The 26920-nt window shown below is 39.2% G+C and overlaps 1 protein-coding gene across 9 annotated transcripts in view; it reads left to right on the plus strand.

The window, feature by feature from the left end:
• Positions 1 to 26920, plus strand: part of RBM20 (RNA binding motif protein 20) — a 111686-nt gene that overhangs the window by 67010 nt on the left and 17756 nt on the right. For 6 of the 9 annotated variants that reach the window (XM_081912038.1, XM_081912032.1, XM_081912033.1 and 3 more), the window contains exons 2-6: positions 19320 to 20445; positions 22721 to 22782; positions 23450 to 23541; positions 25116 to 25207; positions 26640 to 26783. In XM_081912038.1, the coding sequence (XP_081768164.1) occupies positions 19320 to 20445; positions 22721 to 22782; positions 23450 to 23541; positions 25116 to 25207; positions 26640 to 26783 (1516 nt within the window). Of the gene's footprint in view, positions 1 to 7797; positions 7959 to 15688; positions 15734 to 15895; positions 16278 to 19319; positions 20446 to 22720; positions 22783 to 23449; positions 23542 to 25115; positions 25208 to 26639; positions 26784 to 26920 lie in introns of those variants that run through there. The other 3 variants (XM_081912037.1, XM_081912040.1, XM_081912036.1) reach the window with 3 other exon arrangements.

Raw genomic sequence — 26920 nt, forward strand, 5'->3', positions numbered from 1 at the left:
ACTGGGCGCGGTAATCCAGTCAGGGAAAAAAGAGGCAGACTATGTTTAGCCCCCTCCCCCTTTTTGGGGTGAAAAGAGTGGATCCTAAATAGGACTGCTCAGTCGTGGATACAGCCGGGCTACTCAACTGCCTCATTCCTTAAGTCAGAACGACTGAATCTATATCCACCACCCATGTGGATGGTGGATGGTTCATAACTAGGGGCTTCCAAGTTTCATGGTCCTGCCCCCGTTATCATTTGCCGATCACCATGGGGCTTTTTTGGGGATGGGCGAGTTGGGCTTGGGGTGTGTTTCTGGAAGATGCCTGTGAGCCTTATGTGTGGAGATCAGTGCACGCTGACCAATGCACAGTCTTTGCAGTAAGGCTCTATTCTGATGGCATGAGTATCACCGTGAATGGTAGATTCTTATTTGCTGCAGCCTTCATCTGCCGTCACAGCCATTTTAGTATTTCCCTTGTTATCTTCCGCCTGTTCTGCCATTGGAGACTTCTTAAATCATCCTTTGTCTAGCTCTTCTCCCTTGACTTTACCGCCTTGCTGGGAGTACAATACTCCCGACAGTTTCGCTCACAAGGATCACAGGAACATGCAAGCCCACTCACCACTACAAGGTGATGATCCAGAGAGTGGGTCATCAACAACTTGGGCAGAGCTACCAGAATTACTCAAGCTGGAGAAAATAAACATCACAATCTCACTGAGAGCAGTTGCTGGTGAAATATCTTATAAATCTGCTTCTGTCTCCCAACTTGCCTGTCACAAGCTTTATACCTTTTTCTGTAAGGGGAACGCTCTATGATTTTATTGTCACCTGCAATGTGCCTTTCTGTTATCTTAAATAGATCAATCCTGCACTGATAGTAATTAGCTTTTGGTAGCTGTCTTGCTGAAGTACAAGGATGGGGGAGTGAAACAGCTGATACCTCATTAAAACAAAAGATATGAACTTCATTACTGAAACCTGAAAAGAACTAGATAAAATTGGGTTGGGGGTGGAGTAAAAAATAATGAAATGGCAGGACAGGACAGTATGAAGAGGCTACTGTACTTGCACCTTAAAAAAGACTAGGTGACTGCTTAATGTGGATTGTGATGGCTATGTGTACATTCCTCAAGTGGAATCATTCATTCATACAAATAGTACCTCCATCTACAGTGGTGCCTCGCAAGACGAAATTAATTCGTTCCGCAAGTTTTTTCGTCTTGCGAGTTTTTCGTCTTGCGAAGCACGGTTTCCCATAGGAATGCATTGAAAAATCAATCAATGCGTTCCTATGGAAACCGCCTTCAGACCAGGTCCGGGGACAGTCTGTCCCCCGACCTCTTCTGAAGGCTGGGGGGGGACAAGGGCTTTTCTTCCCACCCCCAGCATTTTAAAAAACCCTGGGACAGCAGAGGACCTCTTCTGAAGGCTGGCGGGGGGCAAAAGTTTTTGCTCCCCCCATCTGCCTTCAAAAGCCGTCCGGGATAGCGGGAAGCGCTTCCCTACTATCCCGGACCACTTTTAAAATGCTGGCGGTGGGGAGCAAAGCCTTTCGGCCCCCGCCGGCCTTCCTGGACCTCTTCTGAAGGCCGGGGGGGGGGAAAGGCTTTGCTCCCCACCGCCAGCATTTAAAAGAGGTCCCCGGAGATTTCCCTATGGGCTTTCTTCTTGCGAAGCAAGCCCATAGGGAAATTCGTCTTGCGAAGCAACTCGCAAACGGAAAACCCTTTCGTCTTGTGGGTTTTCCGTCTTGCGAGGCATTCGTCTTGCGGGGCACCACTGTACACACCTTCTATCTGCAAGTTTGGTCCTTTCTCCTGAGATGTTAATTCCTGAATTGTTGACCTAGGTGCGTCACAAACTGGTGTAAATTGGGTCCTAATATATTTGTTTGCATTTCTCTTTTCTTTTTATAACCAAAGACTTCTTGTGTTTGGTTGGAAAAGAGAAAAAATGCTCTGGGGCTCATATTTGACTTAAAGACCATTAATTTTAGGGGCCTGTTCTGAGTATGACTAAACATTGGATGTCACACTTTATAGAATTTCTCCATCAGCAGTAGTGTGTTTCATACTATTATTATTATCTTTTTCTAGATTCCCCCCCCCCCAAAAAAAGAGCACCACTTACCTTTTTATTAAGAATGCAGTTTCGTATTGAAGCAACGGGCGTATTGACTATACAGATACATCAGTTTTGGATTTTGATTCAAAATAAAATGTTAAAATGCCTCAGCAAACAGTTCAGTGTTGTAAATTACTATAAAAAGTGGACATGTCTGCAAAATGAAAAATCCTAATTAGTTTTTTAACCACAGTAGTTTAGAAACAAGAATCTTCAGATTCTCAGGTTATAAGAATTGTCTGTTTTCTTTTTATTGAAAAGCCACTTATCAAATCAGGAAATCCAAAGAAATGGAAGAGCTACTGTATGTGATTGTCCTGATGCAGAATAATAAAATGACGGATCTTTTAACTGAATAGTTGATTGATAGTATGATCCCATTCATGTCTACTCAGAAGTAAGACCCACTGAACTCAGTTGGTTTTACTCATAGCTTTATAGGATTGGAGCCTAAAACTGCTGTAAGCTTACAAATCTACCACAAGCTTTCACCTTTTCAACTCTTACCACAAAATTGCACAGTTAAACAGTATCATTTCACTGTTATAATGTGGAACCGACATGGCTACAAACGCCATTATTGAAATTTGTCGTATCATAGTAATAGAGCAGAACTATAACTGGTGAAGTATCTTGGGTTTCTGTGTTGGGCAAATTGCACATTCTAGCTTTAAAGGTCTGCTGGTGAATGAGGTTTGAAAAGTGTTGGACCATGCTTAATTTTTTAAAATAATGCATTGCAACAGTTTTGTCTGCAGGATTGATGAACTTGCTATCATATCCTTTTTGTTCTCCCTTTCTTTACCAATGAAATTTTAATACTGTTCTGCATGTTAAGTCAGTCAATCAATCAATCAATCAGTTTGTTACGATTAGTAGACCGAAAGTAAAAAACATAGAGTACAAAAGAATCTCAGAGCAATGGAGATTTTTCTCATGTTATACTTTACTATCATGTCAAGCTACATTAATCTCAAGTTGGTTGCTGAAGGCAGTCCTTCAGGTGGTGAGTTGTTCTCTTGTGTCAAATTTGGGTTCAGATGCAGATCAGCACACAAGAGGCAGAGTCTGTTAGTTCAGTTAATCCTTTATTCACAAAAAATGTCATACATCTCAGCAACACTTCCCAGCAGTTCTTGCCCTGTATAGCAGTTGTCAGGACTGACGGTGCCCACCTTCTACCAAGACTCCTCCCCTGCTGGGTGTTTCCCAAGCAATCTCCAACTGTGTCTGGGAACCTTTAATCTCTGTTCTGCTTTACACATCATCCTGCATGTCCTTGGAGACAAGGGGAAGGGGAGCTAATTGCATTACGAGAGGCAAACTCCTGGAATTCTTCTTCAGCCTCTTGCCCCACCTCCTCTGCATCAGCCTCTGAGTCTGAACTGCTCCCTGTCACCAGCTCTCCTTGTTCACTAAATTCTGTTGCCTCTTCAGCATCCAACAACTCCTAATATTCTTCTCCCTCTGACCTCTCCACAGAATCAATTATTCCTTTTTTGCATTACCGACAAGAGGAGGTCTCACCCAAAAAAATTTCAATGCAAAAAACAATTTTAGGAAGAATCCATTGTTGGTATTAGCTCAGTTGTGTAGAAAGTCAAGAAGTTGCTGCAGCTGGACTTGCCTTCAGGCCAGGTCTTCCTTGGAGAGTGTGCCAAACAGAGTGGATCATCACAGCAGTCTGCGCTAGGCTCCATGCTCTTTGACAGTTTTATAAATTACTTGAATGTTGAAGAGTGTATAGATGTGTAAGAGGGATGCTTTTCAAATTTGCAGATGATCCAAAGCTGGGAGGGGTAGCTGACACCATAAAATACAGAATCAAGTTTCAAAATGATCTTGGCAGGCAGGAATGCTGAGCTAAAACAAGCATGATAAAATGAACATAATTGTGAAGTTCTGCATTTAGGTACAAAGCATCAAAGGCACAAGTATAGGGTGGAGGAGACGTGGCTTGGCACTAGTACATGAGAAACAGATCTAGTTTTAGTTGATCACAAGCTAAACATGAGCCAGTGCTGCAAAGTGGCTGCTAAAAACAGAAGTCTAGTGTCTAGATCACAAGAAGTAATAATTCCACTCCATTCTCCACTAGTCAGGCTGCATCTACAATATTCTGTCATAGGAACAGAAGAGTTTTGCTAAATCAAACCAAAATGCCATCTAGTCCAGCATCCTCTTCTCACAGCAGCCATATAGATGCCTATGTAAAGCCCACAAAGAGGACATAAGTGTGACAGCAGTCTCCCCACATGTGACTCTCAGAATTAGTATTCAGGGACATTGTACCCCTGACAGTGGAGGTAGAACATAGCCATTGTGGCAGAGAGCCGTGGGTAGCCTTATCCTGCATGAAATATTGTCTAATCATTTCAGGCCATCCAAGTTTGTGGTGATCTTTTGGGAGCAAATTCCATGGTTTAAACTTTGAACAAAGCCTTAGTCAGAAACAGGAAGTTTATATCAAAATAGTGGAAAACAGTGATGAATATCCCAAGTCTAATTAAGCTACTTGGAAAGGAATAGATTCTGTTCCATCTCCAATAAGTTTGTAGCTTCAAAACCACTCTTATATGGTGGCTCTGACATCACTATAACCTTATTAAACGTGTAGCTCTGTCAACTCACTCAAACTTGAATGTGTAAGTATATTTGAAAATGTCACCATGTAGGCCCAAATAGCCTTTGACCTAAGCGCCTGAGTTCTGACATTTATCCTAGACATTTTCCTTGCTTCATTCTTCCACGCAAAAAGATACAGAATAGGTGGGAATGATCAACAACAATAGTATTTTATCTTTTCTTTCAAGAGAAGAGTATCACAGGCATATACCACATACTGGATGCGGGTGGCGCTGTGGTCTAAACTACTGAGCCTCTTGGGCTTGCCGATCAGAAGGTCAGTGGTTTGAATCCCATTGCTCTGACCCAGATCCTGCCAACCTAGCAGTTCAAAAGCCTACCAGTTGCAAGTAGATGAATAGGTAACACAGAGGTGGGAAAGTAAACAGCATTTTCGTGCGCTCCTGCACACGTCACGGTGTCAGTTTGCGCCAGAAGCAGTTTAGTCATGCTGGCCACATGACCCAGAAAGCTGTCTTTGGACAAACACTGGCTCTCTCGGCCTGAAAAGCGAGATGAGCGCCACAACCCCATAGTCACCTTCTGCCCAGGGGTCCTTTACCTTTCCTACCACACACTATAAGAAAGAGGAGGACTTTATTGTCTTGATTATTTTTGCTGGAGTCATTGCCATTTAATGTTTTGTTTCTCTCTAGCATTTTTTCACACTACAGATGGTTTTAATGATTTTCTCTTACACCCGTGCAATTTAAGATGTGTCTATGAATTCCCTTGAGTTACAGATTGTTCAGACACCCTATTACACAAACAGCTGGGCATGCATGTAGACAGATGGTTGACCATCTATATGGATCAAGTGTGGGTTAGAGATTAGACCAGAATTCCCATCTGAAAACAGTAAAATGGCTCCTAGTCCTGATGTTACATATCAAGTACAGAAAGGCTGTACCATCACAAATCCATCTCTCCACTGGATTAATTTTCAGATGTCAAATAAGGCAAGAACCCTTAAAAGACTTTATTTTGGTCATTTAATTGTAGCTATGAGCAAAGGGAAAGGTGCATTATACTTCTTTATATTTTACGGGGAGCAATGCTTTCTTGAAAGGAAGAAATCCATATTTGGTGGTTAAATTGAAATTCCTTATTGGGGTGGTTGGGAAATTACATTCCACAAGAGTGAGGCTTGCCATGGTTCATTGAAATGCTGTTATTTGGGGCAGTTTCTCCCCAAGGTGCTGAGTGAAATAAAAATGTTGGATGACAAACTAAATTTTAGACTGTAATAGGGGACAACGTAAGACTAAGCAATTGGAATATTGCTTGCCCTAGACTGAAAATACTGGGAGCAGGCTGTACGCTAGGTAGAAGGAATCTTACTAATTTGGGTTGCTTTACTCTGTCGTCAGTCCATCTTGACTTGTAGGAGACGGACATTTAGTCTGCGCAAAGAACGGGTCTCAAGATTGACCCATGCTGTAGGATGGCTGAGTCGCTGGAACCGAAAGGACCCCCAGAATCCAGGTGCTAGTTATACTCAAGACTTTGGTGAGGATTGGTTTCGTTGTTGGATTTAGAAATCGACTGTGATTATTAGGCTAGTCATACCATATGTATTTCCGCACGATTCTCGGAAACTTTATGTGAAACAGATTCATTGTGGAGGTTTGATAGCAATAGTATGTAATGTGTTTTTAGGACTCTTAATAGGATATGCCCAGCATGTTCATATTTTTTTTTGACACATGCGTTACGGAGCTTTCTATAGCTTTTTCTGGACTTTTCGGCTATTTTCTACTGTTGAAGTTTCATGCAACGGAAGACCATCTGTTGAGTACTCTCCATTTTAGTTAAACTCCAAGCGAGCTTCTATATAGATACGACGGCTCTAAATCATGTCATTAAATTCTTTAAAGAAAATATTTTTGAGATGTTACAAATAAATCACAGCAAAAAGTCAGTCTTGGGGCAAATCTATAATGTTACGAAAACATTTTTAGCAAATTGAGTTTTCTTCCAAATATATTTTTAGTTTAATTATCTAAGGTACAAAAACTTAGTAAACTACAAATAAATGCCCTCTATGGTTCAACAGATTTATAGATTAACAACGCTTACTAAATGATATTTGGAAAAGAGATGTCTTTCTTAGGATCTTTTAAAGATGAATCAGATGAACTGCAAAAAAATTAATTGTAAAAGAAATTATCTGATTGGTGCAACAATATGCATTATTTAAAAAACCTCATATGCAAAACCTGTTACCCACACACACACACTGCCTGAAAATTGTAGTTAACTGAATATTTGAACTTGTCTGATACGTAAATAAAAGGTAAAGTTTAACTCTTTAAAAATATTTATTTTATAATAAATCTTAATAGCAGGGCAATTTACTAAGCTACTTTTTCAAGCCTATCTATTGAAACAATCATTCCTGTTCTTTCAGGCTTGAATAATAATACTAAATTTCACACTAAAGTTTTTTAATGTCAGTAATTATGTAATTCCAGTTAGAGCTTCAGTAATATATATGCTTACTGGTTATATATATTTATTCTGATAGTAGCACAAGTGTATTTTTTCTATAATATTTATTGAGTGTGGGGGCATCTCCTGCCACTTTCTGAATGTATTAGGAATATAATACAAAACATGTTCAATAAGGTATGGTGTACAAGTATATTGTATGAGGTATAAATATAAATGAAGGTATTAAAATATGAGATTTGGTAACACTAAGTTCGGGTGACAATTTGGCCGATCGAGTACCATGTAAATGTTCCAGTGCTTGCTTTTAAGCTTCATAGGTTTATTCATTCAAGTGTTTTTTTCCTATTCAAAAGCAAACTGATTCCTTTTTGCTATGCAGAATCTATTGAACTAGAATATATTCTCCTCTTCAGGATTCTTTGAATTATGTCTCTGCTGTGGTGCTAATAATGTGAGGAGTCGGAACATATGGCATAAACATCAACTGATATTGTTTGCCATTTACACTCAGTATGTGTAATGCAATAAGAATGGCACCCAGAGCCATGTGACCTATCTTCCAGTCGTGGATGTAGCTGTGTATGTGGTGTGTGTGTGTGTGTGTGTGTGTGTGTGTGTATGTTTGTGTGTGTGTGTGTTGTTTAAGCAGGGGAAATGCTTGTAAATGAAATTTTACAGGACTGTGTATAACACCAGAAATGACTACTTCACTATCCTTTTTCATGATCAGAACGATATATTATTTGCATTTTGGTATGCTCCAAAAGGTAAGATTCTCTTATGTCATCCAGTCTGCTGTTATGGAAGTGTAACAGGTTTCTATCATCTCCATAATGTTGTTCTTTCACCTTTACAGTAGTGACTATAGTATAAAATTGTGTGATTGGTTTATAATTTAAATTGAAACAAAACTTTGTGTTACAACAGAAGTTAACAATTGAATGTTCTGTTAAATTATTTTGTCATGTTTTTAAAATGTGTTACATTACCGAGGGATTGCGTTTTTATGTGTACATTTTACTTGTTGATATTTAGGCACTGGGCATCAAACTATTTGAGAAAAGTGAAACTGAATCATAAAACATGAGCCTAAGTTATCTGCACATAGAGATTTTCATGTTTCATTTCTGGAAAACAAGAGTTATGAAATCTTATAAAATTATAAACAAGTATATTTCTTTTTATTAATATTTGAATCTTATATATATTTAAGATTCAAGCGTTTCTTAAAACAAACAGTGTAAACTTAAATGCAGTTATACGTAAAATTCCTTTATTTCCATGGGACAACTGCTCATAACTGAAAGTATACGGCATCACAGTTTTAGAATAATACTACAGCAAAAATAAATGCATTTAATCTAATGTTAGATTAATAGGAATACTGATACATTTCCAAACTTTTTTCAGCATTTTCATAATATAAAGGAATACCAATATTCACCTAAAATTCTTTGGAGAGATAGAGTTTGGGGTAATAACCTTTTGCTACTTTCTCTTTCTGCTGCTTTCCCACGCAACTCTATGGAATTTGATATTTTGAACAAAATTCAGGACTGCTTTTCAACATATTATACTCAGTTATCATTTTTGCTAGCAGCAACTGCAAACATTTTTATTAGTAGTAGTAGTTATTAATCACCTTCCACAGTTATATATCAAGGAAATAATAATAATAATAATAACAGCACAAAAATAACATAAACAACACAGAACGGTAATATTTCAGAATCTCATCTACATGTAGTTAACAATGAAAGCTGGAATGGGAGAACATATCAGTATAATACATGTTTTAAATTTATGATACCTATTTCATATGAAAATGATGGGTTCATTTTTTAGTATTGCTAGCATATGTTTACAAATTCAGGAGTAATTAAAAAATGTGGTTTCAGAAGGTAATGGCTAATCTTTATTTTATGCTTAGTTGCAGTGAATTATATTTATGTAATTTGTACCGGGACAGCACTGGAACAGGTGCTATTTTTTATTTAGCTGTACAATCATGTATTTGTTTTGTTTCTATACTCGCAGCAGGCAGATTTGAACATTTTAAAAAAACGTGCTTAATCAAAAAACACAGTCGCTAACACAGTTTCAGTCACTAGTAAGGTTTGCATTTACTGATCTGAAGGGGTTTCCCTAAGAGAGAGAGACCCTTGGCATATGCAGGAAAGCTAGTTTTTAACCCCCACCCCAAACCTAGGGATGTAAGGAGGCAGGGATTTCCACCCCATCCTGTGTTTGTGAAAGTCAACACTGTTTCCCTTCCGCTACAATTTGGCTTTGATTAAAATCCTCATTATTCATCTCACTATCTGTGATGGCCAAAACTAATGCTATTTATTCTATAATTAATTTCTAGGGAAATGTCAAAAATAATGCAGATAATAATGTATTTAGTTATGTATCATTTGCAGACCACAGAAACAGTAATAGTAAATATCACTCATATTCACTTGTGTAATGTCCATTCATTGCTTTGGATGAACATGCAAATTGTGAGCAATTTTTGCTCACATTTCCATATCCAACAGAATTATCTGACATTGCTAACTAAACCACAGGTCCCAAGAGCTGAAAGTTATGCTGAAAAGAACCAGCCTGGTGCTTGCTTCCCATCAGCCTAGGACACAGTAAGAGAAAAGAGTTGACTAGGGATGACGAGCATGTATCCTCTGAGTTCAGTTCGCTGCACTACTCCTTAGAATTACTGGAACTGTGAGGCAGACAGATGATTTGCAGTTTAAAGGTAGGAAGACTGCTCCCCCACCCAACCAGCTCTCTTAGTCTCAGCTAGCACTGGTCCTCTTGTTTACTGCCCCTACAAAGTCATTGGGCAGGAAAAGTCTCTGCTAGGCATCAGCTACATCCTGAGTCTCAGTTCATGGCTGCCACTAGCTGCTCACCAGCTATATGAAGCTACAGACCAAGCAAGACAGCAGTCTGCCAAGCAGTTGCCAATTTTTAATTTAACATTGTAGTGTATTATATATGTTAGTAGCATATTTAAACAGCTTGTTTGTGACTGGACTAGCCTCTTCTGTGGCAAAAAGCAGCCACTGAACAGAATACGCTGTTTTCCTGCTAAATCTGCTATTTGCCTCTGAAGAGCAAATATGTGCAAATAGCAGACTTAGGGAGTATTTTTGGCAGGAAAGATTTAGCCCCCCTTCTTCTCTGCAGCCCTGAACATCATTTGGCTGGTTTTTGTTAGGAAAAAGTCAAAAGCATGATATTTAAACACCCACTAACAAACAGGTAGGAAACATGTTGCTTGGGAATCACATGCACTCACAGCCTCATTTTAATATAGCTCCCAAGGCTTCTTGTAGGTATCCCATTCTCAGTTAACAACTAATGCACCATGTAGTTTGGCCCCCAGCTTTCAAGCTTCTCCACCTATAGAATTGAACCTATAGTAAATTGTACAGGTAAATACACATCTGAGCCATGCTTTGAAAGTTCGTTTCTAAAAAGTAGCTTGTTCTATTTCAAGTTCATCTTGTCCACAAGGAACTAGTTCCAGTTTTTCCTTTTATAAAAGGAACTGGTTCAGCTCAAGTTTATCCAAATGAACTTTTTAGTTCATAAAAAAGTTCTTCCTCAGCAATTTCCCCCCTAGCATTCAGAATGTTGAAAAATCATGGGTCACAAATAATAAGATGCCTGACAGACAGAATGTCAACTGGTGAAGCTTTCCCTATAATTGTATTTCCAGACCAGAAAAGCCTTGCTTCTTTAATTTGTGCCAGCTGCACAGCTGTTAAAGGCACACAGTTTCATTCAGTATGTTTCTGGACTTGTGTATGTGTCGCTGCAAGCTGCTTCTGTTGGAAGGGAGTGAATCTCTTTAGCAGGAAATGTCTCACATTCCTTCACAGCTGAAATTAAGGTGGAATTCATATAAGTTTTACTCAGAGTAGACCTATTGAAATCAATGAACCTAATTTAGTTATGTTAATTTCAATGTGTCTGCTCTAAGTAAAACGTAGGTGACTAAGTGTCCCGAACAACAGCTGAGCCTCTGTATTTACCTAATAAGCTTTACAGTGGTACCTCAGGTTAAGTACTTAATCCGTTCCAGAGGTCCGTACTTAAGCTGAAACTGTTCTTAACCTGAAGCACCACTTTAGCTAATGGGGCCTCCTGCTACTGCCGCGCCGCCGCCGGAGCCCGATTTCTGTTCTCATCCTGAAGCAAAGTTCTTAACCTGAAGCACTATTTCTGGGTTAGCGGAGTCTGTAACCTGAAGCGTATGTAACCTGAAGCGTATGTAACCCGAGGTACCACTGTATTGCTGTTTGTATTTTATTGTGCCAGCATAATAGAGTTCATTTTCCAGGAGCAAAGACTACACATAGGATAAACAGTTAAGGTTATTGCAGCTCATTGAGTTTGGCAATACAAGGATTCCGCCATCAGGCACCCTACCTGCTGGCAAATGCAACCCCTACCCCCTTATTAGCACAGTGCTGATAAGAACGCCTGGCATATTGGGTCCACTCCTCTATAAGCAACCTGTGAACCTGGAGATATAGCTGGCATGCCAGACCCTGAGCTGGACCTGGACTAAGAAGCAAAATGGCAGGATAGCTTAAGAGGATGTCCATTGGGGACCAGGGTTTGCACCCCAACTTAAAAAAGCTAAAGGTAAAGGTACCCCTGCCTGTACGGGCCAGTCGTGTCCGACTCTGGGGTTGCGCGCCCATGTCGCTTAAGAGGCCGGGGGCCAGCGCTGTCCGAAGACACTTCTGGGTCACGTGGCCAGCGTGACAAGCTGCATCTGGCGAGCCAGCGCAGCACACAGATATATATTTTTCCCAATACCTTCCTTGTAAGGAATAAAGTTAAAACTGTATAATGGGACCAAAATCATAGAGTGATTTACTCTATTATTGTTAAAGAACAAATCATAGTCATGCATAGAGGAGGAAAAAAGCCCACAGCCTGCAATGCAGAGCCAATCACAACTGTGGGTAAAATTCCTTATAGCAATATCCACAGTCAGGTAGTAGGGAGAATGGGTAGGGAAGCCAGTGACTTACCATCTGTCATTTTGAATGAATGAGGCATCCCACATATCCAAAATACTAAGATCTGTGTTAACTTAAAACAACAGCACCCTAATAATCATAAGAATAGGATGGTCTGGATTAAGTGTAGTATTTCCACAGTTGGCACCGTATCAACATCATTCACTGGCTAGGAAGTAGACTTTGCTCAGAGAGAGGAAAAAATGAGATGCTGCCAATTTTTGAAGTGGTGTGTTGAATAGATAGCATGTTGTTAAAATTAGTGCTATGTCCATGATAGTTAAACATTACCATCTGCGTTAGCCAGCGGATTTATGTACAAGTACTTCGTACAGTGTTAACTGCCATCACCTCCTAATCCTTATTGTGGAACTACTTGTGAGTTTACCTTTCAGACCCTTCCGTGCAGAAATATGTACAAGTTTAGTGTTATAGCCTGTCACTGGTTTGGGAATCTGATTAGACTCCCTGTGAAAATTCCAAACACACCTGCTGATAGTGAATTATTGGATGTAGGGCTTGATTCCCATTCATTCATTTTATATACCACCCTTCATCACAAAATCTCTGGGAGGTTCACATAATAAAAGACAAGGTAAAAACACAAGTAAATAGTTAAAACTATAACCCCTCCCCTTCCCACAAACACATTTAAAAGGCTGCAGAATATAAATAATCCAAAGGCCTGATTCCTCTGATCCCTTCTTGATATTTGTTTAAAGCAGAGCTTTTAATTTTGGTGACATACTTTTTAGACATGCATCATTTCATGACACAGTAATTCAGTTTTGCATCATTTCTCAACACAGTAATTCAGTTTTACTAGCAAACTGGAGGTTAAACTAACCCCTTTCCAGTCCGAGGACATGCAACATACCTACACACTGCAGCCAACACACTAGCGTGTTGTGACACACAGTTTGGAAAGCTCTGGTTTAAAGGGATAAATAATTAAATGCAATGTCTACTATCTTAGTTACAGTGTGGTTTGCAAGACAACTAGGTTGCAGACTAATTTAATATTCTGTTACCTAATGGTCAGCCCACCAGTTGAAGTCAATCATTCTACAAATGTTATTCAAAGATGTTTTGTTTCTAAAAATAGAAATATAGTTTTTAAAGCACATGCACAACTACTTAATTTGCTATTTATTTTGGCTTTGAATAAGCAATCATCGGATTATTTGAATATTTGAAGGGGCATGTTTTCTGCTTAGCTTTTCATCACTTTCACAGAAGGGATTACTTTACTAATCCAGAGATCTAGATAACTTGCCATAAACAACTATAGGTTCTTGAATGTTAATGGCGACAGAAGTGGTGGAGTGACTCAGCTGCACTGGTTGTGTGTTATGTATCAAAAGAAATACATCCACAATTTTCCAAAATGCAATTAGTTGTTTATTTAATAAATTTATATCCCACCTTTCTCTTAAATTGGGATTCAAAGTGGCTTACCACATTTTAAAATATAAAATAATAAAACAACATTAGAAAATATAAAATAAGAAAAACTATCTAAAAGCAATAATTAAAACATATCCAAACACATTTAGAATGAGCAATTAAAAACAGTTTCCCCTAACAGCAGCCTAGTGATCAGCATCATCTGCACCTTAATTTTCAAAGGTTTGTCTGAATTAAAAGGTCTTAAGCTGCCAGCAGATGGATAACAAAGAGGGAGCTCCATATTCTTATTCCATATTCGTAAAACCTTTTATTGGCATTACATACAACATCCAAAACAAAACAAAACAATACAGAATTACCACTTCTCCAGTGGCATAAAACATTTGCTAAAAGAAAGGAGGCAGAGCAGTCTGTCATCACATCTCTTGGTCTCTAGGGAGATCAGACGTCTGCAGTCGAAAGAGGGAGCTAGTCTAACCTCCCGGGAGGAAATGCCACAATATGGGAGCAGCCACAGAAAAGGCTGTCTCTTGTGCTTCTATGATTGATGCATCCAAGAGAGGTTGCTCACCCAAGGATCTCAGCAGGTTTGTATAGGGAAATACAATCTTTTAGGTAGTTTGGGCTCAAGCCATATTGATTTTTCATATTTTTAGTATTTTGAAAAATGGTTGTGTCAATATTAATCATGATGATGACAGAATGAAAATGGCAATAGACAAATATAAGCCTGAAATAATACTAATCACAAAATGTTCATTTCAGCAGGCTTACTTTAAATCCAGCCTTTCTCATCTCTCCAGATTCCTATCCACTTCCCTCTTGCAGTTTTCTGTATGACATATTGTTCAGTTTTTCCACAACTAATGTGAGCTACAAGGAGATGAAACAAACACCTGATCTAGGCCTTTTGCTATGTAGTCTAAGTCTAACCTTAAACTTCGTACCTGTTACAGACTAAAATGTATTTCCCCACCTCATGCATTTTTTAAAAAAAGAATCTGTGTCGTCTGTGCTGGGGACTTCTTTTATATATCGAACAAAGACTAGTCCCATAAAATAGCTTCCACACTTGGAGGGACAGCAAAAAAGCAAAATAAAATAAAATTCAGCCTCTCAAGGCTGTGGCACAAGGCCATTACATAGGAAACAAGCAAAAACAAACCCTTCCTAGTTAGGGAATTCCAAAGTCTGGGTGCTGCAAAGGTCACTTGTACTCTAAAACAGCTGCACAAAACAACCCAAACATTTTGCCACAGGGACACAACCTCACCTTCTGTTCTGCTACTAAGCAGACTCGTATTTGCTTTAGCAACTGAAGCTGATCTTCACACTATCCTTACCCGCTGAGTTGTTCATTTTGCTCCTGTAATGAAATTTTGGTATTCTAAAACAATGTCCTTAGGGATGGATCAGCCCTCTCAGATTAGCTGGTTTATTTATTTATGGTGTGGAAAGCCCCTGGTGCATTCAAGACTTACTATGACAGCATGCAGAAGAGATGAATGATTTTACTGTATCTCTTAGGTGCCCATTCCATGAATCTCACAGATAGTAGAAAGTTTTAGACTGCCACTGCAGCTGTTGAACTAGTCTGAGTTGTGCCTGCTAATGCATGCACTTTCGTTTGGTCAAATTAAAGAAACATTATTTGCTCTTCTAAAATAGTAAAGAATTAAAAGGTAATTCAAACTCACTTTTAAAATTGAAATTACTATTTCATGTTCATTAACACACATTTGAGTCAAGTTGCCTAAAAAAACATTTGATATGATTAGCAGAATATGGATAAGGAATAAAACAATAGTTGTAATTGTTGTGATACCCACATAGCAAAGTATAAAATGTAGCATTCCAGATGCCAGCTACACAGTCTATCTTTCATAGCATATAATTCGGCATGAGTGTGCCTAATTCTCTAGTAGGAGTAATGACATGCATGGGAGTTTCCGATCATATCACATATGTTGGGACGCTAAGGTTTGGTACATAATGGCTTGAATCTTGTAAAGCTGAGCAGTCTCAAATCTTGACATTAGTTTTTATAGGTTGGGTGGGTTGATGGGAGAAAGCCTTGGCCCAAGCAGAAACAAGTTGGTGTTTATGAATGTGAAGAATCTTATTTGTATCTACCATTCGTAAGCAAGTCTTAAGGTTAAACTCTCATGAAACCAGTTGAAATGCTAAGCGGTGGGATGTCTGTGAAAGGAAAATATTATTTTTTAAATGAATGAATGAATGAATGAATGAATGAATGAATAAAGTGAAGCCAGTTATTTAGAGCATGTTCAAATGATACAAAGTTGCATAACTGCATTACAAATCATTTGTACCAACTTGAGTTTTTATTTTTTTTATTTTTCTTGCAATAAATATGCCCTCTTTCTAGTCCAGATTTTGTATGTTGGGTGTGAAATATTCCTTTCCTCATAATCACGTCCTTTTCCAGTGTGGTGTTGTTTAATTGGTTCATTGCTCATCAGTGAAGCTCCTTACTACACCAGCTCCCTTTACCATTGTTAAGCCATTATTCTTCCAGTTGGTATTCTTCAATCAGTTGAAAGCAGAATTGAAATTGCAGTTCCATATGAGACATTGCACTGTATTACCCATAGGACAGCTCATATTTTCTCAGAAGTAAGTCCCATTCAGTACAAATTGTGTTTAGAAGTTCAACTTTCAATCATCAATATTTCAATACTTTTTTAAGCAGCTGCTTTCTTTTTCCAGGCACTGCCATTATTGAAATTTGTTGTTTCAATTAGCTGATTTCTTAACTGGTTCCTTACCATGCCTGAAGTTGACCTTTTAATTATTTCCCTAGAAACAGATTTCTAGTTTTTCATCATCTGTGAAGGGGTAAAGAGGACAGTGGGATAGCAAGGATGAAGGCCTAATGGCTACGTCCTCTCTTCACTATAGAATTCTGAAAGAGATAAGTGCCATATCTGAGTGAAGATCTGGCAATCCTGTTTAGTAAATGGTTTAAATTTTCATCTGCCAGTATTAATGATAGCAGAAGAAGTGCAGATGAAGAAAGACAGGAAAGTTACAATCAAATTTGCTTTTGAAATCCACGTTTGGTTGTTTGGCTCATCATTCTTGTTCATTTCAGCATTATAAGTAGTGTAACTAATTGTGGAAACGGAGAACAACCATTTGAAGCATGCTGATTATTTATGGCACAAGTCAATGAGGCAGTTAACAGTGTAAAATCCAACAAACAATGTTGCAGATATGAAAAGCAGCTGTACTCATTCCTCTGCATCTAACTGCCGTCGTTTGAACAATAGAATGTATTGCTCACAGAGTGTAACTTACAATAATAGTATAAGCTAGATATCTTGGATTTGGAGATCTGTAACTTGGTTGGAATGACAAAGGATAGTCATTTGTGGTTCGAGGCCCCGACCCCCGCAATGTGGAAAGAATACACAAGGACACGTGATATAAGGTTAATGGGCAAGGAAAGGCCACAACTTTATTGATTACAGCAGTGAAAAGGTATTGGCTTAGGCATTGGATTTCTCAAACAAGTGGGTTTATTCACCAGAAGGTGGAGCCTGTTGATACTAATCCAACTATAGTCTCTCCCACTGATGTCACCGAGGGTCGTGCCATGGCCTCCCGCCAAGCAGGCATCGGACAGAATACACGACCGCCAGATTCCTTTAACGGAATACCCAAAAATTGAAGGCATAGGCGATGGCCACACCTAGCTCTTCGACAAGCATAACGGAGCGAGACAACAAAGAATGAGGCCGGGAAGAGGCTGGCACCGCAGCAAAAAGGCTGCTAAACACGCCCCCCCTCAGGCACTTGGTTGGATGCCTGCCAAGGGGCGTGGGCGCCAGCCAGGTAATGTAGGCAGGGGGCTAACGCCCCCTGCTAGGGGCGAAGCTCGGGCTCCCGCCCACAACCACTCCACTCTCTTGTTCCATCAGTTCCTCACTTGGCACTCAACTGCTATCAATTTCCCCTCCAAAATATTTCAGATCAGCTTCCTATTTTAAATGAAACACACACATAAATGTTATATTGTGAATTCTTTGTATACTTTGAGTAAATTTTCCCTACAAATATGCATTGCATGAGAACAATAATTAAACTAATAAAGTTGGTTAAAATAAACATCTGTTTGTAAATAACTTTTGCCAGAAAGCCATTCCTATTCTATATGCTTATAGTAATTACAGTAATAGCAAACAATGAAACAATTTGCCGTGCCTATATTTTCAAGGGACGCATTCTCAGTCCCTTGAACCCCAGTTGACCGACAATCCAGAAGCCCATCTCCAAAATGCCCTTGGGTGGGGAGGGTTAGTGAAGAGTGGTCAGTAGTTACATTCTTGGGGAAAAAACATTATCATGTTTCTAATCTAGTAGTCAATGGACGTGTTTACTAGCTGTTTTAAGGATGAATACGATTTTATGGTTTTAATTTACTCTATTGTGATTTGGGTGTGATTTGTAAACTGCTCTGGGATTTTTAAAAGTAAGAGTGGTGTGTGAATTAGTCTAATAAGCAAATGCTGATCCTTCAAAGCCTTAAGGCATAATCCTAAACATGATTGCCTATAGTTGAAGGGCCAAAGGACTTGGCAGAAGCCTCACTGGACTGGCAGAACACCTGATACATCACTGCCATTGCAGATAATACTGGCAGAACATCTCAGATACACCACTGGAACATGCTGTTGGGCAGGTTGCCTGAAACAGGGAAACAGTCATGTGAGTTGCACATGGTTGGCACAGGGAAGGACCCTTGCCCCTTCAATCCACAGCCATGCCTTAATCAATGGCACTTTACACTAGCCCTGGATTATAGAATACAGTAATAGAATTGTAGAGTTGGGAGGAACCCCGAACATCATCTAGTCCAACACCAGCAGTTCTAAATCTAAAGCTCTATATTTGCTGTCTGTCATTTTAACAGCATTTTTGTAATTTTTGTCATGTGTATTTCCCCTTCCTGCCTGAGCATACATTGGAAACAGTGACAATTCTGCTTGTGCAGTAGCAATGAATATCTGGTACCTTAAGAAAATAGGAAGCTGCCTTCTTCTGAGTCATACCATGGACCCATTTAGCTTAATATTGCTGGGACTGATGGGACTTGTAGTCATAGCTGTCAACATTTCCCTTTTCTTGCGAGGAATCCTATTCGGAATAAGGGAATTTCCCTTTAAAAAAGGGAAGAGTTGACAGCTATGCTTGTAGTCCAACAACATCTGGAGGACACCAGGTTGGTGAAAGCTGACCTGCACTGACCAGCTTCTTATTCTGGGCAAATTTAATTTTCACTGGCTTATTTTTTACAAGGAAAGCGCCCTTCTATTAACTGCTCAGTAATGGGCTTATAAGAAAACCCACTGGATTCAATGAAGTCCTTCCATTGACCTTCACATAGTTTTTTGGCTTGGGTCCCAAATGAACATAAGCCTCTTTTTAAATCTTTGAAACACTGATCTGCCTTTAGCATCATAACTGAAATGAATATAGTTCCAGACACATTAGGGGACGGGCTGGGTTAATAGTATGTCATAAATCACTTTCCTTCCTTCCAGGGGTTTAGCAAGGATAGATATCATGGGTAGCATCTTACCACTTAGTCATGGTGACAAGGGTCTACTGTTAAATTACTAATTTAAACTAAAACTATTGCCTGTTGTTTTGCAGTGCTGCCAAGCTTCTGGACAAGAATCTGTTCTCTGTCAGCACCCCGAATCCTCTGCTTCCTTCTCCTGCAGGTCTTCAGCTTGCTCAGCTGCAAGCCCAGCTTACCCTGCACAGGCTAAAATTGGCTCAGACAGCAGTCACCAACAACACAGCAGCTGCAACTGTCCTGAATCAAGTTCTCTCCAAAGTGGCCATGTCTCAGCCTCTGTTCAACCAATTAAGACATCCATCCATGTTTAACGCTCCTCAGGGACATGTTGGAGGGCCTGGAGTTACCAACTCTAGATTCCCACCTGGTGGAATACATTTTCCAGCACAAAACCCCGCTTTGGCAGTACCGAGTGGAACTCTGGGGCCTGTAAATAACCTTCAAAATCAAAACCCAAATGCTGTTGTCATAAATCCTTTTGGAGGTGTAATATCTCAGACAGCTGGACAACAGGCTGTAGTTATGGGACTAAATAAGTCTGGCATCTCCTCTGCTACAGGTGGATTTTATGACTATGGTAAACAAGTATTCCCCTCTGATGCTGAACAGTGCTTTGTGACCACTGCGTCTCATTCAGTCCCAACTTCTTCTGGAGTTGGAACCTACGATGGTCATTTTGGTAAGCATGACAACCATCCAGGATTTCAGAAAGACTTTTATGGAGTGAGTTCTAAAGGCCAGCATACAGCTGGTGTACAGACTTTGACTTTTGCTGCTGATCCACATAATTCTCATCAGATTATAAATCAAAAAGGCGAGGCGGGTTCTGTAATACATGAAACAGAAACAAAGCAGTGGGAAAATCCTTCTACTTTTCCTAGCCAAAATAAGCCTGACACCATGCCCAATGCCAGCATGTGGCCATCAACAAGTGCCCCATATGAAATAAGAAACGATCTCTACAACCCTGAAGAACCAACGCCTGACACAAAGTTCAGTGCTGGCGCTCCACTTCCTTTCAGCAGAACCAAAAGCAGTAAGCAGAATTTCAGCAACTCACGAATGAGACAGAAGCAGGAAGCAGATTTGTCAGTGAGACCTCTTCAGTCTCATGAGCTAAATGACTTTCATAGTATAGCACCTGTTTGCTTCCCTCACATCTGCACCTTATGCGATAAGAAGGTCTTTGATCTAAAGGTATGTCTTGGGGAGAACTGGACATCTTTCTAGTACTTGGAAGTGTGTTTCATTAAATTAACTCGAAGGCATTCCTGATATAAGTTGTGTAACTGTTGAGTTTATTAGTTTTTTTAGTCTGTGTATTTGTGGGTTGTTACATGGGTCTTACAAGTTTACTCAAGAGCAGACCCACTGAAATGAATGACCACTACTATGTTGTGTCCATTCATTTCAGTAGGTTTCTCTGAGTAAAACTTTGTTTAATATCACCCAAAGGCTACAGCCATTAAAATTAGCGGGGCTTGCTTTAAGCTAAATATGCTTTAAAACATTCTGTTAGTTGTACACTGAGGAAATTTATTATACACACAGATGGATTATACATGTAGAACTTTCCTTATATCTGAAGCACTTTGGGGAGAAGAGTTCTAGTATTTCAATGATTTGTCAGACTGCTTCATGAAGAGCAGGTATTAAAATAGTAGATAAATTAATCACGATTCTGAAATAGCTAAGTTCTGCTCTCATCCAGTTGTCACAAGGAAGGCCATGTTATTTTATTTTACAAGATGGCTGTTTTGTGAAATGATGAACTTCCTCCATAAGAAAATATTAATACTAATGGAGTTACATTTCTGATGCTGGGAAAAGTGTATCCTTTAGAACAAAACTTGGTAAGAGAAATGTCTTAGCTTCTTATCTTGCCATGGTACTGTAGTAATCTACCAGCTTCTGGTACCAGTTCCTTATCCTCAGGTGATATGTATTTGGAGCCTCATTCATATTTGTAAGTGATTTATATCAGATTGTTCCCCAGTATGGTGAGAAATAAACTGTTTTTAATGTTGTAACCTTCCGTGATACCTTAAGGTGATGGATAGGTAAGAAATTAATATTATTATCATCACTAAATACATAATTTGACATGTTAAGAAAAGAATCATATCTCAGGGTTGATATATTTTTCATCTTTGTTGTCAATAACTCCCGTTATCGGAAATTTAGGTAAATGAACAAAGATTTTTTTGCTTTGTTTTTAAATGTCACATACATTGAAATAAATATATTTTTAAAACATTTGTGGGCACTCAAAGTATATTCAGCACTTCAGAAATTTTCGCTACATTACTTTTACTCAACCTCCCTTATATGTCCTTTTAAAAAAACAGAAATATTGCAGTCAGGAGATTTCTTGTCACCCGGCTTTTTTGGTTCTTGTATTTTGCAATTAAAAACAAGAAGCCTGAGTACCAGTTCTGCTGCACTGTAGGGCACTGTGCAGATGGGCATGGAGGAGGAATTTGTCTGGTTTTCTCTTTTACAGTTGCTCAACCTGATCTAGTGCTCCTAATTTGCTTGTAGATACGAATGTAACTCCCAGTCTGACTATACACTTCTTCAGATGCAGTTGAGATGCAGTTTCACTGCACAGAAATATGCATGAAAGCAATATATTATGTGACACAAAATGTTTATTTTACAAATGAATACATTGAAAATTGTGCAGTTTATGTTAAAAGCGTGTACAAAATACACACCATTTAAATGTAGACTTCTTGTGTATTCTTTCAAAAAATAAGCATAAAACGAATTAATGAGTGAATGATGTTTGCACCTTGCTGTTCATTAGTTGCTGTATTTGTTAATTGTATGTCTACCCTGAGGTATTGACTGCTGCTTTAATTCATACTGTAATTTTAATGTATTCTTTATTGTACACCACCTTGTGATTTCAAAGGAAATAAATAAATAAATAAGAAAATGGGACGGAATGAACCTACAACTGAGCACCAGCAAGACTGAAGTGGGATGGATTTGGGTGGATCAGTCAGTCCCTTTGTGCAGATATGGCTCCTTCACATACAAAACCCCCATCCACAGTAGGGGTTCAGAAAACGTCCTGTCCTGTTTCAGTGTTCCTCCAGTGATACTGCTGTGAATGGGATGAGCAATTCCAGCAGCTGTTGGAACAGCTTAATTCAGCCACAGTAGAGTCACTGGAAGGAGCACAGCAGTAGGGCTTGGCAGTTTGTGTACTCCAGCTATGGCTAGGAATTTATGGGCCTGGATACTTGCATAGTGCATGTTTGCAGAGTTTAAGTGGGTCAGATTTGTTTCATCTGGAGTAATTTCATGTCAAATTTTGGAATAGTATGGAATTTTCTACAAAAACAAAAATCCCCGGAAACTTCTAATACAGCCATTCATGTGACCTATTATAACAAATGCTGCTGTACGTGTTTTCTTCTATTTTTCCACAATTTTATTATATTTTCTCACTATTTTTACGTAGGACTGGGATCAGCATATTAAAGGAAATCTACACATTCAAAAATGCATTGCTTTCTCAGAGAAGTGAGTGTTAAGTAAAGAAACAATTTTGTGCCTGCTTTGTGACTTATATTACTGTTTTATTTAGTTTCTTGTACATGCCTCTTGAATTAAAGTTGTGATCTAATCATAAAACACGTTAACCATAAATACTGTGTGGATGTAAATTCTAGTAATGAACACAGGAACCTTTTGCAAATGAATGCATGTGTTTCGAATCTTCTACAGACAATGCATGCATGACAAACGACATCAAGATGTAGACTAGAGCACCGAGGTCCAATTATTTGTCTTACAAAACAACTGTATTGCAAGACAGATGTATTTGCACACACACTGCTGTTCTTACTGGAAGCAGAAGGAATGCATGCTATCTCCAGATACAATTTCCATCTGAAACCCATAGCTTCACACTGGCTTATGCTATTTTTGACAATCCTAACCATTATTTTGCCACTCCCACTTCATTTATGCTTATGGGTAGACATTCTTGAGGAGGCTGTAGCGAAACCAATAGTGCAAATGCCCTACAAAGCAGTCCTAATACGTCAGTGATGTAATGTCCCTGGAATAACAGAATAATTTCTGGTAGTGAGCAGGGGAGTTTCTGTGATAACTTAGAGTATTTAGGCCAAGATCTTTTCCAGTTTTCCTACCGTGTTGCTGAATGTCAACCTTGTTTTCTTCTTAGTTCCAACATACGGTGTGTGCTAAGTTCAGCAGAAGGAATGCTGCACTCTTCTCCAAATAACACATCTGCATTTAATCTTTCTGGTTCCGAAGGTAAATTACAATATCAAAAATATATAATTAACAGTGCACTCATATTATGTCTACTCAGAAGTAAGACCTTTTGAGTTGAACAAGACTTACTCCTGGTAAGTGAGCATAGGATTGCATCCTTAACCTTTTTTTAGTTGGCATACTGGTGCAGCAAGCAGGGTTACGTTTAATTGTATGTTTATTCGCACATGACACAATATTAGCTATACATTAATGTATTTGTGTTCAAAGATTAAACAAAAAAGAGCTTTATGCAATAATGTAGCATTATGCAATAATATATAAATAAAGAACAAATATACTGTATATTTGGATATATTTATAGCTGTTCTGACTGAGCCCATCCAGACATTTTTGATAGCAAATGAACTAGATCATCTGTCCAGGAGGCCACCTATCACCCAAATCATGCCAAAGGAGAACGCCCCATAGCTCTGTCACTGTTGCCATACTCTAATAAATCTTTTAAATGAATATAAGCCTTTATAATGAATAGTAAGTCTGGTTTTATTCCTCTGACTGCTGGCTGACAATGTGTTTATTTTTGTATACTTTACTGCTTTACTTCAATTGGATTTGTTGGTTTATCTGCTTTTTATTGCCATTTTATATTACTTCAGTTTTTATATATTTAAATTTATTGAGATTTCTTACATGTAGATTTATTTTTAATACTTGTTCATCACTCTAAAAACTTTTAGTTGAAAAATTGTTTAAAAAATAAATTAAATCTGAAGACAGGCATGGGGAAAGTCTGAATCAGACCACTATGCCCTCTTGGCTGTTTGCCTTTTCCAACAAAGATCCTAAAAACAACAAATAGCACAGCTCAAGGTCAGACAATGGTGCTACAGTGAATAAATAAGAATGGTGGGAGATTCAGGACAGACCAAAGGAAGTACATCTTCATTCACACAATGCATAGTTAAACTATGGAGCACACTAAACACATTCTTAGCCAATGGAATTTGATACTAAATGTTCTGGTGATGGCAGCCAAGCTAGATGGTTTTAAAAGAGGCTTAAACAAAATTCACCACAGAGGATGGGGCTATCAGGGGCCATTAGTCATAATGGCTACATAGTATATCTTGGATTAGAAGTACTATGCCTTCTGAATACCAGTTCTGAATAACAAGAGAATGCTGCGCTCATTTCATATTTGTGGGCTTCCCATAGGCATTTTGTCCATTGTGAGAACAGAATTCTTGACTAGATAGTTGCTTGGTCAGTTCCAGCAGGGTTCTCCTTATGTTCATCTTGCCCAGCAGAAACAGGACCATGATGGATATTTCATTTTGACTTGATGCCTCTCTGGGCTCAGGAAATCACCCCAGCCCACCCTCTATTTGTAGAATTTCTCCAGAGAATCATGGACAGTGGTAGCCTATCATTAGAGAAAGACTGCTTTGTAGGATGGTCTTATACCTCCATGAACCTGAAAGGCTGTGACAGATAGGATTTGTTTTGCCAATGTTAGAAATATACTAGTTATTTAAGAAAGTAGCACTCCTTTGTTTTTTGTACATCATACACATTTCTGAGTTGTCACTGATTATGTTCTATTTGTTTAGATTACTCTTTAAACGTGGGGACATCATACAACTCTACACCTTCATTTGGCCAGCCAGGTTCTACATTTTCTTCTGTACCATCCGGAGTAAATGTGAGTATCTCACACAATATACTTAGTTCAGCATTCAGCTCTTAGTGAACACCAAGGTTTTCTTTAACAGCATTAAAACAATATAATTGAATATACTTGAATGATCTAACAGTATTTCTAATTAATTTTGAATTAATTGCTGGCCTGTATGTAGCCTTACACATTCATGTATATGCTTCCTCTCTGGTTAAGTGGTATGTAAAGGTTAAGGTAAAAGTACCCCTGCCCGTACAGGCCAGTCGTGTCCAACTCTAGGGTTGTGCGCCCATCTCACTTAAGAGGCCGGGGGCCAGCGCTGTCCGGAGACACTTCCGGGTCACGTGGCCAGCGTGACGAAGCTGCTCTGGCGAGCCAGCACCAGCGCAGCACACGGAAACGCCGTTTAACTTCCCCCTATAAAGCGGTACCTATTTATCTACTTGCACTTAAGGGTGCTTTCGAACTGCTAGGTGGGCAGGAGCTGGGACTGAAAGACGGGAGCTCACCCCGCCGCGGGGATTCGAACTGCCGACCATACGATCGGCAAGTCCTAGGCACTGAGGTTTTACCCACAGCGCCACCCGCGTCCCTATTAAGTGGTATGTAGAAAATAAAATTAAAAGGCTTTAAAAGCACCCTGTAGAGCTGTGCAGTGTTAGGTTTTCAGCATTGCAATGTATCACCAGCCAAAGATCGTGATCTGGTGCTACATTGTGATGTCAGAAGGGGGGGGGCGAGCTACTTCATCCCCAGCCCTGCAAGGCACAGGGGTGAAACGACCTCAGCTTGGAGCAAAGGTAGTTTCACCCCAGTGCTTTGCAGGCCCAGGGATGAGGCAGCTTGCTCCTACTACCTGCCACTTATCCACTGAGAGGAAGGCAGCTGTGTGCACCTTGATGTAGAAGTATAATGGAGCCTCCCCCACCTCCAGCTTGTGCAAGCCAGAGGCTAGGTGGGGGCTCCTTTAAACTTCTCCACTGAGGTGCACACAGCTGCCCACCCCTCCGTGTAAGGGAGCCCCCACCTTGTCACTCATGTAAGCCAGAGGCAGGGTGGGGGCTCCATTGTTTTATGGTTTCAACTACATTTTAATGTTGCATTTTTTATTATTAGCCACCCTGAGACAGGAAAGTCAGTGTATTTCATATTAGCTATTTACAGTAGTATAATTATGGCTAGGATAGACTTAAATCCCTTTCTTTCCTAACTGTTGATCAAGGTGTTTATTGTTACTAGATCTGATCTTAATGTATTTTGAGCGGTGTATGGAAAACTGGTATGTCTGAGATATGAAATGAATGCATTGGATTACAGGAGAAAGGCAACACATAGATTTCCCTTTAAGGCTTGTATTCCTATACAGTGCAAGTTAAGAAAGAGGGTTTTTAAAGTATGCATCTAGTTGGATGCTGTTTTAGATATCTGTATATACATTTATTTTTAATAATTTCAGCTGCCCCAAAGGAAAAGTACACCAGGTCGAGTAGTACACATCTGTAATCTTCCTGAAGGAAGCTGTACAGAGAATGATGTTATTAATCTTGGACTTCCCTTTGGAAAAGTCACTAATTATATCCTTATGAAATCCACCAATCAAGTATGTCCTTCTTTTTATTGTTTGCTATAATAAAAGCATAAATATGTACCGTAAATGTATTGTTTGAGTTTTCAACATAAATTGCATTTTCTTAAAGTGCAGTAGTTACCGGTATTTCAAAAGTGACTGTGTGTAGT

Source organism: Podarcis melisellensis (assembly GCF_964234715.1).
Source record: "Podarcis melisellensis genome assembly, chromosome: 5".
Classification (NCBI taxonomy): Eukaryota; Metazoa; Chordata; class Lepidosauria; order Squamata; family Lacertidae; genus Podarcis; species Podarcis melisellensis.